This window comes from Micrasema longulum, unplaced genomic scaffold (assembly GCF_059751315.1).
Source record: "Micrasema longulum isolate JH-2025_06_02 unplaced genomic scaffold, ASM5975131v1 h1tg000111l, whole genome shotgun sequence".
Lineage (NCBI taxonomy): Eukaryota > Metazoa > Arthropoda > Insecta > Trichoptera > Brachycentridae > Micrasema > Micrasema longulum.
The window spans coordinates 1-20362 of NW_028277317.1; the positions used below are offsets into that span (position 1 = coordinate 1).

Below are 20362 nucleotides of genomic sequence, written 5' to 3' on the forward strand. Positions count from 1 at the left end.
TTATTACAACAGAGATGAAGAACATTTAAGATAAGGCAATATAGAAGTCTAGGCATCTACAGGGCTTATTTATGACCTGTCAATGGCTGGTTTAAGTGGCCACTTTGTGTAACATTCACCATTCTGCCTATATTTGAACATCTATATTCCTTCCATTCTTTCATCTGTTGATGTTTGTGAAGTTAAAGAGCTGAAACCTTTATTTATGCGGGTGAGATTCATCTAATTAAATTATTTCACCTACATACTAGGCAACGCCTGAAAATATTATTTTTTCAATTTCTATACTTCTTCATGGACCAGGTAATTTATCAACAATATTTTGAGTTTGTCCAAATTTTTGTAGACAAGGACTGGATTCAACTCCCTGGGGAGCTGTTTATATTAACATATTACAACAGAGATGAAGAACATTTAAGAGAAGGCAATATGGAAGTCTAGGCATCTACAGGGCTTATGACCTGTCAATGGCTGGTTTAAGTGGCTACTTTGCACACTGTGTAACATTCACCATTCTGCCTATATTTGAACATCTATATTCCTTCAATTCTTTCATCTGTTGATGTTTGTGAAGTTAAAGAGCTGAAACCTTTTTAAAAGCTGAAACCTTTTTTAAGTTAAGGACGGTCACACATCTCAACAGGGAAAAATACGCAAGGGTTTGTCATGTGCATAATACTGGACACTCCAATAAGGATTAGATTCTACAGAGAGGCGTTAATACTTTTTCGGCTCAAAGGCAGCAATGTTATTTCTGGCGCCCTACCCTAACGCCGCTACTGCTTGTAAATAAAAAAAACTATTTTGGTACATAGGACACTGCCTAGTACACCAAACAAGTGTTATTAACACATCCGCAGTTATGCCGGCTATAACCATCAGTTCAAAAACAGAAGTAATTACAGTAAAACCTGGTTTTTACACTCCTCAATTTTACGTTTTCCGCTTTTTACGCCGAAACGTTTAGGTCCCATTTTTTCCATACATTCTCATTCAAATATCCCAACATTTGCGTAAAATTGAGGAACGCAAAGACGAGCTTTTACTCTAAATGAAAAATAACTAAAAACTTTGTACGTACGTTGCTACTAAGCGCAACGACTAGAGTGTATGGATCGTGCGCCATGAGGGATGAAGCGCGTCGCATTCTCTCTTTCTTGGCCACAATGGCGCCGCCTCTCTGGTACACGGGGATCTGGAAAGATTTGCATATTAGCAATTTCAAGCAAGGCATTAAAAATGTTGGGCTTTATTTTGAGAAACACAAAAAATTTCAAGTCCATCCGATAGTTGAAAATATTATACTGTTCTCTTGTAAGAAGTAATTTAGATTTTAATTCATCAATATGGTCACCCTGCTATAATGCTCATGTTTATAATATAGAAAACATTCAACATAAATTTCAACGATATATAAACTACAAACTAAACATTCCAATACAAAATGTGAATTATGACTATTTATTTACAATGCTTAACCTAACAACACTTTCTGAAAGAAGAACTATTAATGATCTCATTGTACTGTATAAAATTGTAAACTCTCTTTTTGACGCACCAAAAATACTTGAATTGATTAATTTTAGAGTACCCGCTGTCAACACTAGGAGTACTTTATTGTTTCATTGCTCCAGTACTTCTTCCAACCAACAAAACAGTTAATTGCTACCGAGACTGCATGGTGCGTAGGTTAGGTAACACTTATGGAACGGCTGCAGACATTCTGTCCAATTCTTTACTATCTTATAAGTCCACAATATCTTGTATTAAATCTAATAATATTGTATTAAAATAGTTTGTTTTGAATTTTTTTATTTTTGCATTACAACAGGCCAGGAGGCCCAATCACAGTGGTGAATTACATCACAGAACACCCAGGCTTGAGAAAAATCACATTGAATTTTAGTGTTCTCACCGGGAATTGAACCCGGAACCTTCCGTGCGTGAGTCAAGCGTCTTGACCACTACACCACGGAGGCCGCAAGCCTAAATAGTGTAGAATAAAGCTACGTTTATCGCGAATTTAATAATAATTGTTGTTTGAGTCGATTTTCACAGAACCACAGAAAAAAATCATCATCATCATTATTCCCTTTCCGCACCTAATGGTGCATAGGGCACTGCATTGGTACACCAATCGCAGCGTATCTAGATTATTTTTTTTACATGCAGGTAAGATGATCCATAGGGCGCTGCATTGGTACACCGATCGCAGCGTATCTAGATTATTTTTTTTACATGAAGGTAAGATTATCAGTCTTACGCTTTAGCTACCAGTCCAGGGACTATGAAATATTCTGGTGTGAAAACACGCTTTTTAAAAAAATATTTCATATCAACCATGTCGGGAATCGAGCCCGAGACCTCTAGCATGGTAGGCGAACGCGCTGACCATTTCACCACGAGGCCGACCAAATATAGTACTTATATAACATGTAATAATATGTAGGTACGAAATGATGGTCATTTTTTGTAGATTACCGATAAAAAAAAACACCGCTCGCCACTGGCGGCTACACAATTTTTTTTTTTTTTGTTGTAGTTTAACAGTTCATTAACAAACAAAAAAAATTAAAAGAACCTCCTCATCAGTACCTTGGATATGGTGACAGTTTGGCTGAACTTGCCCGCCTTGATGGGCTGATACGTGTCCACATCGTACCACAGTTGGTCCGACTCTCCGGGCAGAATTACACTCACAGAGGTGGCGCCCTCGTCCGTGACTGGGCATACGAGGAGCGAGTCGCCTGAAATCAAAATACACGCCTATATGACGACGCCGCAGACCCATGGATACACGGATGGACAAGGGCTCATCGGAAAAAACTTAAAATCCACTTGTTCTCTAAATCATTTGAATAAATCCGTAGCACGTGATAACCAAGTAAATTGTTTTACTTAAATTCATCATCATCATTCCCTTGCAGCACCTAATGGTGCATAGGGCATTGCATTGGTACAACAATATTTTTTTGTTAAATAAAGGTAAGATGATCAGTCTTACGCTTCGGGTACCAGTCCAGGGACAATGAAATATTCTAGTGTAAAAACACCCTTTTAAATAAATAATTCATATCAACCACGTCAGGAATCAAACCCGGGACCTCTAGCATGGTAGACAAACAAATTAAAAAAGTTTAAATTAAATTTATTTATTTAAAGAATCATCTTTGTAAAGCGCCCTTGAGGTATTGTATTGACGCTATATACGTTCACCTACACTTTTTTCTCGTGGGATCCAAATCAGCAGACACTTTTTTCTCACAGAATTCGCTCATATGGACACTTTTTTCTCATAGAATCCACTCATATGGACACTTTTTTCTCATAGAATCCACTCATCTGGACACTTTTTTCTCATAGAATCCACTCATATGGACACTTTTTTCTCATAGAATCCACTCATATGGACACTTTTTTCTCATAGAATCCACTCATCTGGACACTTTTTTCTCATAGAATCCACTCATATGGACCCTTTTTTCTAATAGAATCCACTCATCTGGACACTTTTTTCTCATAGAATCCACTCATCTGGACACTTTTTTCTCATAGAATCCACTCATATGGACACTTTTTTCTCATAGAATCCACTCATCTGGACACTTTTTTCTCATAGAATCCACTCATATGGACACTTTTTTCTCATAGAATCCACTCATATGGACACTTTTTTCTCATAGAATCCACTCATCTGGACACTTTTTTTCTCATAGAATCCACTCATATGGACCCTTTTTTCTAATAGAATCCACTCATCTGGACACTTTTTTCTCATAGAATCCACTCATCTGGACACTTTTTTCTCATAGAATCCACTCATATGGACACTTTTTTCTCATAGAATCCACTCATCTGGACACTTTTTTCTCATAGAATCCACTCATATGGACACTTTTTTCTCATAGAATCCACTCATATGGACACTTTTTTCTCATAGAATCCACTCATCTGGACACTTTTTTCTCATAGAATCCACTCATATGGACACTTTTTTCTCATAGAATCCACTCATCTGGACACTTTTTTCTCATAGAATCCACTCATATGGACACTTTTTTCTCATAGAATCCACTCATCTGGACACTTTTTTCTCATAGAATCCACTCATATGGACACTTTTTTCTCATAGAATCCACTCATCTGGACACTTTTTTCTCATAGAATCCACTCATATGGACACTTTTTTCTCATAGAATCCACTCATATGGACACTTTTTTCTCATAGAATCCACTCATCTGGACACTTTTTCTCATAGAATCCACTCATATGGACACCTTTTTCTTATAGAATCCACTTATCTGGACACTTTTTTCTCATAGAATCCTCTTATATGGACACTTTTTTCTTATAGAATTCACTTATCTGGACACTTTTTTCTCATAGAATCCACTCATATGGACACTTTTTTCTCATAGAATCCACTCATCTGGACACTTTTTTCTCATAGAATCCACTCATATGGACACCTTTTTCTCATAGAATCCACTTATCTGGACACTTTTTTCTCATAGAATCCTCTTATATGGACACTTTTTTCTTTAGAATTCACTTATCTGGACACTTTTTTCTCATAGAATCCTCTTATATGGACACTTTTTTCTTATAGAATTCACTTATCTGGACACTTTTTTCTCATAAAATCCACTCATATGGACACCTTTTTCTCATAGAATCCACTTATCTGGACACTTTTTTCTCATAGAATCCTCTTATATGGACACTTTTTTCTTATAGAATTCACTTATCTGGACACTTTTTTCTCATAGAATCCACTCATATGGACACCTTTTTCTCATAGAATCCTCTTATATGGACACTTTTTTCTTATAGAATTCACTTATCTGGACACTTTTTTCTCATAGAATCCACTCATATGGACACTTTTTTCTCATAGAATCCACTCATCTGGACACTTTTTTCTCATAGAATCCACTCATATGGACACCTTTTTCTCATAGAATCCACTTATCTGGACACTTTTTTCTCATAGAATCCTCATATATGGACACTTTTTTCTTATAGAATTCACTTATCTGGACACTTTTTTCTCATAGAATCCTCTTATATGGACACTTTTTTCTTATAGAATTCACTTATCTGGACACTTTTTTCTCATAGAATCCACTCATATGGACACCTTTTTCTCATAGAATCCACTTATCTGGACACTTTTTTCTCATAGAATCCTCTTATATGGACACTTTTTTCTTATAGAATTCACTTATCTGGACACTTTTTTCTCAAAGAATGGACTCAGTAGACACTTAGTAACGCCATATGGGTGATATTTAGATAATCCTAAAAATACAACTCGTACAAATATGCATTTTTTCCTTACATAAACAAACCATCACGCCGTTTCCCCGTAAGGGTAGGCAGAGAGGATAGAACGCCACAACACTCTATCTTTGCATACAGATCTCGCTTCCTCTACATTCATACATCTTCTCATGCACGCGCGCCGATTATTCCGACTTTTGACATGTCCATCTTTAAGTATTTGTTGGATTTGGTCATGCCATGTCTTTCTCGGTCTTCCTCTATTTCTGCATCCATCAACATTCGCATTTCCTTACATACATTTTCAAAATACTCAATGCTTCTTTTCATGTTCCCAACCGTGTCACCGGAAGTCAAAATCTGCCATTTAATAAATCTTCTAAGAGCAACCTTTGTTTCTATGCCCCAATGTCCAGAATGTGGAGATTAGTCAATTCGTCACACAACTTGGAATTCTTCGGGATAGATCTTCCGGCTTTTCGTAGAGCTCTTCGCCATCGACATAGTGTGGGATGAAGATGGGTTGGCGTGGGTTAGCTCGACGTCTTATATGTTGATTGTGTTTGTGAATATATTGTATACCATTGTTTTGTTGCCCTGTTTCTTTGCTAGATAATTGTCTTCTTTTTGTGCAGTTTCTTGTACATATGCTTTTTCGTACAACAGTTGTAATTGGCTTAGGCCGTATATTTAATAAATAAAAAAATACCTAAGAGGTACTGGGTGTCCAGAGAGAAGAGATCCTTCTGTTGGGGGAAGTGCATAAAGCACGGTCTCATGACTGGCAGTCCGCTGATGGAGTGTTCGTGGAACAGGGTGTACCTGGAAAAAAAAAGACAATGCATTAATTTATACAAATTAAATTTAACTTATACAAATTAATTTAAATTTATACAAACTAATTTTAATTTGTATAAATTATTTTAATTTATCCAAATTAATTTTAATTTGTGCATGGTTAAAAATACCTAAATCACATATGCTCGTTAATCTACTACCTCTCCTTAAATCACTTTGTTAAATTGTAAATTTTTTTGTATTTAAAAAAATATTTTACTTATTTACACAAAAATTAACAGATCTAGATCGCACCAAACTAATAATAAATAAAGGTTTATTAACACGTTTTAAATTACAGTAAAACCCCCTTTTTACGTTTTTTCACTCATCAAATAAATTACGAAAAATTTTAAGCATAAAACCGGGGTAATAAAAAATGTGAAAAACATTCATTTGGGAATATTAACATTTTACAACAGAGATGAAGAACATTTTAGAGAAGGTAATATAGAAGTCATCTACAGGGCTTATGACCTGTCATTGGCTGGTTTAAGTGGCCACTTTACACACTGTGTAACATTCACCATTCTGCCCACATTTGAACATACACATTCCTTCAATTCTTTCATATGTTGATGTTTGTGAAGTTAAAGAGCTGAAACCTTTATTCATGCGGGTGAGATTCATCTAATTGAATTATTTCACCTACACACTAGGCAACGCCTGAAAATTTATATTTTTTTCAATTTCTATACTTCACGGACCAGGTGGATTTATCAACAATATTTTGAGTTTGTCCAAATTTTTGTAGACAAGGACTGGATTCAACTCCCTGGGGAGCTGTTAACATTAACATATTACAACAGAGATGAAGAAATTTAAAAAAAAAAAGGTAATATAGAAGTCTAGGCACCTACAGGGCTTATGACTTATCTTGGGGGAATATTTGTATGTGAATGTAAGAAGAAAAAAGGGTCCTGAACATTTCGGTGTAAAAAACTGAAAAACGTAAAATTGAGGAATGTAAAAACGAGGTTTTACTGTATCATAAAAAAACAAATAAACACAAAAATAAAACTGTTAACTCGTAGATATGTTGTTGTTACCATCAACATACCTGCACTTTTCACAAATAAATATGAAATGGTCTCACCAGAGAGGGAGATACGAATATCTCCTCCTGATGGCTTCGCGGATAAGGCCTGTGGTATCAGGGTCGTATAGCCAGGGTTCCCTCCTCTTGGTGTCGATGTGAGAATGGGCTCGGAAAAATGGCTGGAAGGCAGCGGCCTAGAAATCATGTTAAAACAATACTGATAATGAAATTTCCGTGTCCGGGCGGATAAAGAATACAGTCGTGTTCAGACTTGGTTGAGAATGGTAGGAATTTCAGATTTGTGGATCCGTGGCTAATGCCGCGGTCTCACAGATCGGGAGTCTGAGATTCGAACCCTATTCTACCACAATATGATATCCAGTTTTTGAGTTTATTTATTTATTTAATAAACGCCCAAAGGGCTCTTACAATATACAGTTAAAAGTACATAAAGCAATTTTGAAAATAACATTACACTAAACATGTAAAATTAACATATTACAACAGAGATGAAGAACATTTAAGAGAAGGTAATATAGACGTCTAGGCATCTACAGGGCTTATGACCTGTCAATGGCTGGTTTAAGGGCCACTTTACACACTGTGTAACATTCACCATTCTGCCCATATTTGAACATCTATATTCCTTCAATTCTTTCATCTGTTGATATTAATTAAAATATCAATTTTAAACAAACGCTTCTTCTTTCTCACCTGGTACCATCTCGTCATCAGCTCCTTCTCCGGATACTTGAAGAATCCGCCCACATCAGCGCCACAGAAGCTGATTCCGGCCACGGATAAAGACAGACACATAGGGATGGTTATCTTGAGGTGGCCCCATTCCGCCATATTGTCACCAGTCCAAACCGCTGCGTACCTGCAGCAAAATCATTTATTTATTCGTTTCAAATTAATTAGCAGTTTATATAAGCACAACTGACTAAAAATATCAATACCCTTAAAACTCTCTTCTGTGTCCTAGTTCGCCCGCACCTAGAGTATTCCTCTGTTATCTGGTCTCCGTATTATGATATTCACAACGAAAATATTGAATCCGTTCAACATCGATTTTTGAGAAAGATAGGCTGGAAGATTGGGCTTATCCAGAAACCAATATACGTGTAATGAGTTAGAAACTAACTTAAGTATATCTTTTCTTCAAGACTGTCGAAATAAATCCGACCTTCTAGTCCTGTTTAAAATTCTCAACTCACTCTTTGATGCGCCTGAACTACTGAGCTCGATAAAATTAAATATCCCAACTAGAAACCTCAGACAAAACTTACTCTTTCACACCGATAACCATAGAACTAACTATGGTTTTCATTCCCCTATGCCCAGAATTCTCAGGTCTGCCAACAAACATACCAGTCTTGATTTCTTTGATAACGAGTTGTCTTCTTTCAAACGTTCACTGAATCGAATTCAATTATAAACACCTCTCTCCCGCTTCCACTCCCACCGAGTCTACTATATACCATTGTATCTTTCTACTTTCCTCTATAATAATTTTCTGTGTAATAAATATGTCCTTAAAAATGCCCATTGGGCGTATATATAAATAAATATAAGTACGCAATTAAAAAATAATAATACAATGTGAATTAGATCCCTTAGTTGGTCGCCATGTTTTATTCCTAAGAAAAACGACTACATTAAAACCCCTGTTTTACGTTTTTCAAGGGAGCAACAAAAAAAGTGTAAAACTGGGGTAAACTTTAAAGTGAGGAAATGAAAAATGTATGGAAAAAATCAAATTTCATTAAAATATAATTATTGTACAAGACTATACTAAATTTACTGCAGAAAAATTGTGAGAAATGTCTGATTGGGGATTATTCATATTTACCAATGATTCAATTAAAAATATTTTGTATTTTTTCAAACAAAACTGCAATGTGTTATTTTTTATTCAACTTTGAAAAAATACATGCATAAATAATTTTATCTAGGTACTTACCATTAAAAACATGAAAATAAAATTTTGAATTTGCATAAAATGCATATAACGATTTTTTCCCTGGGAAATTTTATTTTTATGGTATCACTTTTTTTAGTATGGCACCACAAAATTTCAACTGTCATTTACATCGCGGACTGTTTCATACTTTTATGATAACTGTTTAAACTAAGTACTTTTAACATCAAATTATATTTATGTTGCCATTTTGCAAATTTTCTGCATCGTAATTTATTGATGTAAGACTTTATTCTTCCATGTCACTATTTAGTAAAACGTCAAAATTAGACCTACTTTGAATTTTGAGACAATGATTTACACATTTTTTTACTTACCTTGATTTTATTCTCCATCCACGCGGCTTGTCTTTTGACAGATCGAATGAGTTTTGAAAAAAATTCGACGTAAAACCGGGATTATAAAAAAACTTTAATTGGAGGGAAAATTGAATGAGAATGTATGGCAAAAAATGAGACCTCAATATTTCTGTGTAAAAAGGGGAAAAATGTAAAATTGAGGAACATAAAAACGAGTTTTGACTGTATGTCACTTTGGCTTAGTTAGAATGTACGTTTACGGATACAATTAAACAGCGCCTTTGAGGTGATTAATCACAAAAATAGCGCTGTTTAAACCGGCCAAATATATAATACGAATAATTCAATAAATTTTAAGATCTTTTTACCTCTGGGTGCCAGCGAAGTGCGATCGTGTCAGAACAAAGGGCCTGACAGCAGCGGACGAACGGTCTATGAGTCCGCTGTAGGTCGCCATGGTGTGAACAAGTCCGTACGTGTTGTGTACGTGACGGTGTTCCCATCCTCCGTGGTGGAGGCAATCCTTGGGCATTGTCACTTCGGGACCATTGAACACCTGGAGAAGCCGATATTATCTAGTGAATTTTTGTTGGCTGCACTTTTTCTTTGTAAAAAGCGGGAAAATGAAAAATTTAAGAATGTCTACAGTACTAATGGGAAAAACGTTGACTAATGTATCAACGGAGGCATAAGATTTCCTTATACCGAGCTTGTACTATGGAATAACTACGAAGGTTGTTATTCCATTTCAAGTTTTGCGTTTCGAGAAATGTTTTTTTAAATTTATTTATTTAACTTTTTGTACATAATGTTATTTGTACATTGGCGGGCTTATTGCCAAATGGCAATTTCTTCCAACCGACCAATAAAATAAAAGTTTTATTTTTATAATTCAAGTTACAGAACATATTCAATAGAAAAAAAAAAAAGATTAAAAAGTTAAAAATATATAAAAATAGAAATAAATGTATTTGTTTATAAATTACCTTAAATCAAAACTATTACTCAATGGGAAAAAGGAAAAAGCGGAAAGAGGAAAAAGGAAAGGAGGAGAGATTAAGGAAGAGAAAGGAGATGTTTCTTCAGACGTGATTTAAACAGAGATAATGTAGTAACATCTCTGATGGTGGATGGGAGATGATTCCACAGTCGAGCCGCATGGACACTATATGAGTTAGAGAAGAAAGAGGAATTGTGTATGGGTATTAAGAGAGTGCCTTGAGAATGAGAACGAAGAGGTAAACCATGAACTGATAAGCGTTGAAATTTTTCACAAAATGTTATTATAGTTCTTTAAATATAGCTTGATTAGAATGACAGTAGTCAGCAAAAGTGACGACATAACTTTGTAGTAACGTCTAAGGAGTGATTTATATTGACACACGAAAAATCATTTGTATCTGGCATGTTAATTTATTTTCTTAATACGATTCTTGACATATAAATCAACATAATTATATAAAATCAGCTTTAAAACTAAAAAAGACTTCCATTCCGTGTGCCATCTAGACCGACAAGACAAAATCTTCTGTTTTATACTGAAAACGCGTCGACAAACTATTTTAAACAATCTACAATACCTAGAATATGCGACCAATATAACAATATATTTACCGAGGCTGATATTTTTTGTGACAATGTATGTAAATTTAGGTCAAAAATTATAGAAATTTTGAGAGAAGCAGACATTCAACTTTATTTTTATTATTATATGCATATTTTTTAATTTCGTTTCTTTTACATTTATTATATTGAGCATAATTTAAATTATTGTATTAAGTGTAAACAATTTTTTTGGTGTGTGCATGAGTTTCTTACACTAATATACAAAGAAATTGGCAATATTTGTGTACATACTGTTTGTTTACCTAATAAAATAAATAAATAAATCTTTTTTTTTTTAAATAAACCTAATTATTAACGACGTTCTTACAATGTTATATCAATTTTGCAAAAATATTAGAGATGGGACAAATTGATTGTTGATGATGATGTAAATCGATCGAATAAAAAAATAATTCCTTTGATGTCGTTCATGAAAAAAAGTATAAAATGTCTTATTTTTGGCAAATAATTGTCTTGAACACACTATTATAAGCTTGTTTTTGCATTTTTATATCAATTTTCGGAAACAGAGTTTCAGTTTGCATGAAAAAACTGATGAAATCAATTTGATCGGTACATGGTCAGTGATCAGTAATTTCCCATCACTAGTGAGATTAGTTTGGCAGCTGTCATTTTAATCAGGTTATATTTGAAGGACTATAGTAATATTTTGAGTTTGTCCAAATTTTTGTAGACAAGGACTGGATTCAACTCCCTGGGGAGCTGTTTATATTAATATATTACAACAGAGATGAAGAACATTTAAGAGAAGGTAATATGGAAGTCTAGGCATCTACAGGGCTTATGACCTGTCAATGGCTGGTTTAAGTGGCCACTTTACACACTGTGTAACATTCACCATTCTGCCTATATTTGAACATCCATATTCCTTCAATTCTTTCATCTGTTGATGTTTGTGAAGTTAAAGAGCTGAAACCTTTATTTATGCGGGTGAGATTCATCTAATTGAATTATTTCACCTACATACTAGGCAACGCCTGAAAATGTTATTTTTTCAATTTCTATACTTCTTCATGGACTAGGTGGATTTATCAACAATATTTTGAGTTTGTCCAAATTTTTGTAGACAAGGACTGGATTCAACTCCCTGGGGAGCTGTTTATATTAATATATTACAACAGAGATGAAGAACATTTAAGAGAAGGTAATATGGAAGTCTAGGCATCTACAGGGCTTATGACCTGTCAATGGCTGGTTTATATAGGCAGAATGGTGAATGTTACACAGTGTGTAAAGTGGCCACTTAAACCAGCCATTGGCAGGTCATAAGCCCTGTAGATGCCTAGACTTCCATATTACCTTCTCTTAAATGTTCTTCATCTCTGTTGTAATATATTACTATGGTAATAGATTCTTTCCATTTGATACGACTTACCGATGGCTCATTCATATCGTTCCAGATCTGCACGTTGTCCGAGGTGCCTGGGAACTTGTCAAATTTGAAGTTGGAGGAATAGTAATCACGCACCACGGGGTTGAAGAAGTCCAGGTAGCTCGACGACCCGGGCCAGCACCAACCTAAGGGAAGTTAAGGCTTGGCAGTCTTGACCAGTATTCACGTATGTTTATTTGTTTTTATTTTTTGTAAATGAATGAATAAACTATAGCCGGCATTCGGTCTTCGCCGAGTAAGAATCCGATCTCTGGACTGACCTTCGTAATCCTTGCCGTCCTTGTCCTTGACGTAGTACCCGCGGTCGGTGGCCTCGTCGTGCACGAAGTAGCCGACCTCGCGCTTGATGTGCGGGTCGATGATGACCACCATCTTGCGCCCCTTGGCCGTCATGTTGGCCACCATCTCGCTCGGGTGGCTGAACTTCATGGAGTCCCAGGTGAAGTATCTGGCGACGGGATATTATTATACTGACAATGTTTCGAGCTCGTCCAAATGTTTGCAGACAAGGCTCATCGAGATTTAAATTTATTGCAAAAGAGAGGGAAAACATTTGAGGGAATGTGGCTGGTTTAAGTAGCCACTTTACACTTTGTAAAATTCACCATTTTGCCTATGTTTGAACATCCAATTTCCTCAACTCTTCCATCTGTTGACTTTTGTGAAATAAAAGTATAAAACAAAAAAAAAGAATCTGGCATTGCCTAGTTGGTGAAATATCACATACATATTACAAATACCGATTAAAATATGTGAAATGGATTTGGAAAAATTAATTGTATTTTCAAAAATCAATATGGATATTGTGGAGAAATTTTTTCATACATAACATTCAAAATCAAATTGTTAAAAAATATGTCTCTACAAAAACGCGACATTTTTAGCCCCGAAAATAGTGACAGCATGAATCATGAGAATGTTCTATTTAAATTGAAACGGTCACAATCAAAGTTCTAAATTTAACCGAATCATGACATATTAGAGAGGCATGGACCATTTTAGCGGGAATTTCAACTTGTAAATTGAATTCTTTAACGAATTCCCACGCGGATGCGGGGCGAGAAATAGCGGGGGCGAAGCCCTAGGGCTTCTACGATATAATAGACTGTATTTTAAATTTAATATAATTTAAATTTTATTTATTCATATATATGTACATTACAAAATGGAATATCTTAATTCATACATATAGAAATAATTAAAGTAATAATGTAAAATTAGGTGTATATAAAAATAACACATAATTATACATAATATCCAGAGAAGAATATGTTAAAGAAGTAAGAAAATCTTGAAATGAAAAACTCCCTCAGAGACGTGAAAAATGTCAATGTCCAAAGTAACTTTTAACTTAATTTTAATTTAAACTTTTCATTTTAATTTTAACTTTTACTTTTAATAATTTGATTTGATTAGCTCCATTTTTAACAGATTTATTTAATACATCCATGGAGCGCAGCATTGTTCCGAGAGCCATAAAAAAAGCAAATGTAACTCCACTTTTAAAAAATTCCCAACTAGATGTGGAAGATCTTTCCAGTTTTCGCCCTATTTCAAATCTTCCCATCGTATCAAAAATACTAGAAAAAATAGTTTCTCACAGGCTCGTTAACTATATCGAGCGGAATTCTTTATTTTCGGTAAGGCAATCGGCATACCGACGTTTTCATTCCACGGAGACGGGAGTGATAAGAGTACTGTCTGACATTATAACGTCGGTGGACTCTGGTAATCTGGTGTTGATGGCTCTTCTGGACATGAGTGCTGCATTTGATACTGTAGACCATACTATTTTGCTTGAACGTCTGGAGAAAACTTATGGTATCCGTGATCAGGCACATATGTGGTTCAGTTCATATCTTAATAAAAGAGAATATGCAGTCGTGTTCCAGGGTAAAAGCTCAACCAACTTTCGGGTGTCTACAGGAGTGCCTCAAGGGTCAGTACTCGGACCACTTCTCTATCTCCTTTACACTAAAGATATAGAGAACATTATCAAAGAATGTGGATTGTGGTCGCACTGCTATGCAGATGATACGCAGATTTATTTTTATTGCAAACCAGGCGAGAGAAGTGTGCTTGTCAATTTAATTGATGGATGCATCAAGAAAATAGGAAACTGGATGGCTGAAAACAGACTAACATTAAACCCATCAAAAACTGAACAACTGTGGGTGGCTTCAGACAGACGACAGAATTTGATCCAGGATACGGCTCTACCCAATGTAGGGAGTGCCGTTTTACCCACCGTTAAACTACTGGGAGTTTTACTCAATTCTGACCTATCTCTTGACGCTCAAATTAGTAGAACGATAAGTTCATGCTTCTACCAGCTGAGACAAATTAAATGCATACGCAAAAATTTGCCGGTTGATGCCGCCCGTCAATTAATAAATGCGTTTGTAGTGTCTAGAGTCGATTATTGTAATGGTATCTATGCAGGTCTACCAATGAACAAAATGACTCGCCTACAATCTGTATTGAATGCCGCAGCGAGACTTATTTTCGGAATCTCTAAGTTCAGTCATATCACTCCACTACTTCGGGAACTACACTGGCTACGTTTTCCACAGAGGGTCGAATACAAACTCTGTTGGCTTATGTATAAGTCACTGCACAACTCGGCTCCGGAATATCTAAGGGAACTATGCATTCCAGATGAACTAGCTGACAGGCGTCTCACGCTTAGATCAGCTACGTCTACGGCGAGAGGAAAAGTTATTATACCTCTACGCAAACAGCGCACTAAATTTGGTGAGCGCGCATTTGCGGTCGCAGGCCCTATGGCATGGAATGCTCTCCCAGCAGAGGTGCGAGGCTGTGAAAGTGAAGTGATGTTTCGGAAAAAACTTAAAACCCACTTGTTCTCTAAATCATTTGAATAAATCCGTACCACGTGACAACAAAATAAATTATTTTAATCAAATTACAAATTTAAAGCTTCAATTAAATTAACTTAACAGTAGAATCACCATGTAAAGCGCCCTTGAGGTATTTTATTACGAAAATGGCGCTATATAAGTTATCCACAATAAATAAATAAAATAAATTCAACTCTTAATTTATACTTACCTACATCTACTACCTGCATCGAATAATTTATTGTTAGTTGTGATTTTTTTACAATTAAATTGAAATGTTCATGGAAGCAGAGAGAGAGGGAGGAAAGTAGAGTAGCTTTACAATGTCTTCTCCTTTTTATGAACTTTTTATGTAATATTTTTATTTTTACTTTTTTAGAATTAAATTATTTTTCCCCTCTCCTCCTGCATTCATTAGTGTGAAATCTGTAATTGGTCTTACTTTTTAAAATTGTTCTTTTGTACCTTGTTTTTTATATAAAGACTGTATGATTTCATTAATAAATAAATAAATAAGTAATATTGTTCAACATAGAGATAGCCTAAGATATATATAAGTGAATTTCGTCGATATGCGGTATGCAGTGTCAATCGGTCACAACCCCAACAAATGAGATGGATTAGGAATGGATGCCACTAACCTGGTTCGTTCTTGATGGAAATGCGGTGGTCCGACTGGTCGATTGCGAGCGGCACCAACACTAGGACAGGCCCCCGATCTGGAGCTGAACACTGGTGGTTGGTGGAACCAAGGTCTATGATGCGGCACACGTTCAACAAAATAAACGCGCGATTCACTGCCCGAGGTCTTGCTGGGGCAGGTTATCAAAGGATACTGAAGGCGGGAAGTGAACAGATGTTGTGGGTAAAAGTAAAGGATGTAGAAATTGTGACAATAATTGACAAATGCACACCCACATAATTTGCAACCAAATGTTATGTATGAAAACATTTCTCCACAATATCCATATTAATTTTTGTAAATCCATTTCATGTATTTTTATTGGTATTCATAGTTTCTTATATTTCCCTATTATTTAAATAAATAAAGATAATTCGGGTTGGTTTGATATGGGAGTTTTGGAGCGGAGACGACATAGTGACTTGATCGAAACATTGAGCAGCGTTGAATTTTCTTACTTTTTCTGATCTGTGTATTCAATGTCCAACCAGATAACATCCATGGGTATGTCGTGCTGGTCAAATCCTGCGTCAATTCCTGCCACATCCTCTTCATCATTGTAGTTCCATCTACTTTGGTGGTACGCCAGCGCAAACATCTATGAACAAAAAATATATATAATTACTAACTCTCCCATCTTACTCACTCTTCCATTCTTGTTCTCACTTACTTCTCTTCTACTCCTAATTTTCTCTCCCTTTCCTCTTGCCCTGCTCTCTCTCTTATCTCTCTCTCTCCATAATCTCTCTCTCTCTCCATAATCTCTCTCTCTCCATAATCTCTTTCTCCCATACATCTCATCAAGCTCTCTCTCCCGTTCCTCTCCCTACTCTCTCTCTCCGTTCCTCTCCCTACTCTCTCTCTCCGTTCCTCTGCCTACTCTCTCGCTCTTCTCCTCTCCTACCACCCCCCACCTGCGGAAGCGGCGCGGCGCCCGTCAGCGCAGCGTACTGGCGGAAGCAGTCGGCGGGGCGCGCGCCCAGCAGCACATACGCCTCCAGCGCGCCCGCCTCGGCCATGAAACGCGCGCGGGCGCCCGCCCCGGCGCGCGCGCCCGACACAAAGCTCACGATGGAGGAGACCATGTCCGCGTCGCGCTCCGTCTCCACGTCCACCCAGGTCTCGGCCGCGTTCAGGAAGAACACGCCCACCGTGCGCTCCGCCCTGGAAAGTAAATATACCTCATTTTATTTTAGAAATATTTATGCTTTAACTTATATGCTAATTACACTCATATATTTACTATTAATATCATTTTACATACTCACTCTCTCTCTCTCTTTTCCGTTCCTCTCTCACTCTCTCCCTCTTTTGTTCCTCTCTCTCTCTTTTGTTCCTCTCTCTCCCATTCCTCTCTCTCTCCCATTCCCCTCTCTCTCCCATTCCTCTCTCTCTTCCATTCCTCTCTCTCCCACCTTCATCAGGGATGGAACATTTCTAATTACCTAACCTGAAGATGTATCGACAGTGTTCAGGTTCATGGCTTAAAACCACAGTTCTAAAATAAGGAGTTTTGCGATTTTAAAATCAATTGCGTGGGTCTTATACACATTCTCGCAAAACGATTTAAGTCAATAGAAGTTTGTATTTCAAATCGTTTTGCTAGAATATGTATAAGATCTACATATTTAGTCTTCGACCTGAACACAGTGGATATATTTTAGGCGTTTCTTAAAGCTGATTAAACAAACTGCATTATACACATGAAGAGGTACTACTACTACTAATACCATCACGCCATTTCCCCGTAGGGGTAGGCAGAGAGAATGGACCGCCACACACGTCTATCCTGGCATACAATCCAAGCCTCTTCCACATTCATACATCTTGTCATACATGCCCTTCGGTTATGTCTGCTTTTGACATGACCAGACTTAAGATTTTGGTTTATTTGATCATGCCACGTCTTCCTCGGTCTTCCTCGGTCGTCCTCGTCTCACGTTGCCGTTCATTTTCGCCATATATACTTGTTTTGCCATTCTTTCGTCGTCCATTCGTTCTACGTGACCAAACCATCTCAGAGACTCTTTCTTAATCTTATTAATTATACTTGACTCAGATTTACACTCTCGCCTGATTTCATCATTTGTAACCCTGTCATACATTGATTTCCCACACATTTGTCTAAGAGATCGCATTTCAACCGCGTTCGCATGAAGAGGTAGCGTAATCCAAAGTCTGGCGCTTTGGACAGAAAGGGAATTGACGAAGAATGCTGATTTGACAATTTCACCTTCATCTAACACCAAGAGTCTACCGCATATTTACAGAACAACATACCCGTGAGCGTAGATCACGGGAACGGCACCATAGAGAGCCATGGTCTGCTGAAGTTCGTACTCGAAAACGTCCAAGTTGTAGAGTCTGTACGGGTCTGCCCCTTTGGTTGACCTAAGGGCAAAACTGTCCGCGTGCTCGGGGATACCTGGAAAAGAAAATAATACTTATAATAATAGTAATGTTTGGATAATTTATATAGCGCCATTTTTGTGAAAATCACCTCAAGGGCACTGTACAATAAATAAATATCCCAACACGTCTTGCGGCTACAGAGCGCCTGGACGGTTGGGATTCTAGTTCCTTGTCTCCAATTATGATATATATGGGCTAGATAACAGAACGTCTTGCAGCTACAGAGCGCATGGACAGTAAGAAATTTAGCCCCTATTTACATTTTTATTTTTTTATTTGAAAATGAAGTTTAGAGTTTAAGTGATATTTTAAAAACGAAATAAAAAGCAAATGCATAAAATTAAAATTTAGAAGAATTTTACGAAGAGTTGACATATTTAGTGTACATAATAAATTATCGTAATCAATATTTTCAGTGGGTATATTAAGTTTGTAATTGATGAATCTAAGGAATTTACGTTGTACTCTTTCTAACTTAAAAATATGAACATTGTAATAAGGTGACCAATTTTGACTGAGTTCAGCCTGCTTTCGTCATTATTTTTAAAATTTCATAATAGTAACGGTAGGCACCAGGACTCCATTGTGAACTGCAAATTTTGTCTGGTTGAAAAGGTTGATTCAAGTGCATCGTGGATATCCTAAATAAATAAAACAAATTAATAAATGATCTCACCATACAAGTGTGTTGCCTTGGGGAAGGTGATATCAAGAGACAGTCCTTCTGGACCACGGAGTTTACTATCATGATGGGACTTGTAATTTTCTTCCCACGCACCGGGATCCTTTTCTTCGGGCTAAAAATATTAGAAAGTTCTATTTCACACACAGAACGGTATTTAAGAGTATAATTATAAATAACTAAATATTGGGAAATTTCATTTATATGGTATCACTTTTTTTAGTATATGGCACCACAAAATTACAGCTGTCATTTACATCGCGGCAAAACTGATTCACACTTTTATAATAACTGTTTAAACTATCTCCTTTTCACATTATGTTTATAACATCAAATAATATTTCTATTGCCAATTTTTAAAACTTTCTGCATCGTAATTTATTGATGTAGACTTTATTCTTCCTAAACATGCGTCCACCGCATGTCACTATTTAGTAAAATGTCAAAATTAGACACTTGAACAAAATGGTCAATTACACTGCACCTACTTTGAATTTAGTTTGAGACAATAATTTACGCATTTTTTTATTTACCTCGATTTTATTCTCCATTCACGCGGCGGCGCGCGGCTCGTCTTTCGACAGATCAAATGAGTTGTGAAAAAATTTCGACGTAAAACCGGGGTTATGAAGAACGCAAGAAACGTTGATTGGGGGGAATATTTGAATGAGAATATATGGAAAAAAATAGAACCTAACTATTTCGGTGTAAAAAGCGGGAAAACGTAAAATCAAGGAACTTAAAAACGATGTTTTACTGTATCTCATACATGGACATAAAAGGTCATTTAATTTTCTTGAAGTCTCCTATGTTTTCAAATGAATGTGCTAGTCTTTTTGCAACTGCAACTACTACCACTACCACTACCACTACCACTACCACTACCACTACCACTACCACTACCACTACCACTACCACTACCACTACCACTACCACTACCACTACCACTATCACTACCACTACCACTACCACTATCACTACCACTACCACTACCACTACTACTACTACTACCATCACGCCATTTCTCCGTAGGGGTAGGCAGAGTAAATGGACCGCCACACATGTCTATCTTGGCATACATTCCTAGCTTCTTCCACATTCATACATCTTGTCATACATGCCCTTCGGTTCTGTCTGCTTTTGACATGACCAGACTTAAGATTTTGGTTTATCTGATCATGCCACGTTGCCGTTCATTTTCGCCATATATACTTGTTTTACCATTCTTTCGTTGTCCATTCGTTCTACGTGACCAAACTAACTCAG

At 36.5% G+C, this 20362-nt stretch overlaps 1 protein-coding gene across 1 annotated transcript in view; it reads right to left on the bottom strand.

Annotated features, from left to right (window-relative positions):
- Positions 1 to 1081: 1081 nt before the first annotated feature.
- The window catches only part of GCS2alpha (glucosidase 2 subunit alpha), a gene marked incomplete at its 3' end in the record, with an annotated part of 32367 nt that continues 13086 nt past the window's right edge, over positions 1082 to 20362 (bottom strand). Inside the window, exons 5-16 of the mRNA XM_088238494.1 lie at positions 19091 to 19211; positions 18283 to 18427; positions 16917 to 17166; positions 16461 to 16600; positions 12720 to 12907; positions 12442 to 12584; positions 9809 to 9996; positions 7875 to 8040; positions 7218 to 7354; positions 5994 to 6106; positions 2596 to 2747; positions 1082 to 1195 (exon numbers count right to left, since the gene is read on the bottom strand). Coding sequence (XP_088094620.1) covers positions 1082 to 1195; positions 2596 to 2747; positions 5994 to 6106; positions 7218 to 7354; positions 7875 to 8040; positions 9809 to 9996; positions 12442 to 12584; positions 12720 to 12907; positions 16461 to 16600; positions 16917 to 17166; positions 18283 to 18427; positions 19091 to 19211 — 1857 coding nt within the window. The remainder of the gene's footprint in view (positions 1196 to 2595; positions 2748 to 5993; positions 6107 to 7217; positions 7355 to 7874; positions 8041 to 9808; positions 9997 to 12441; positions 12585 to 12719; positions 12908 to 16460; positions 16601 to 16916; positions 17167 to 18282; positions 18428 to 19090; positions 19212 to 20362) is intronic.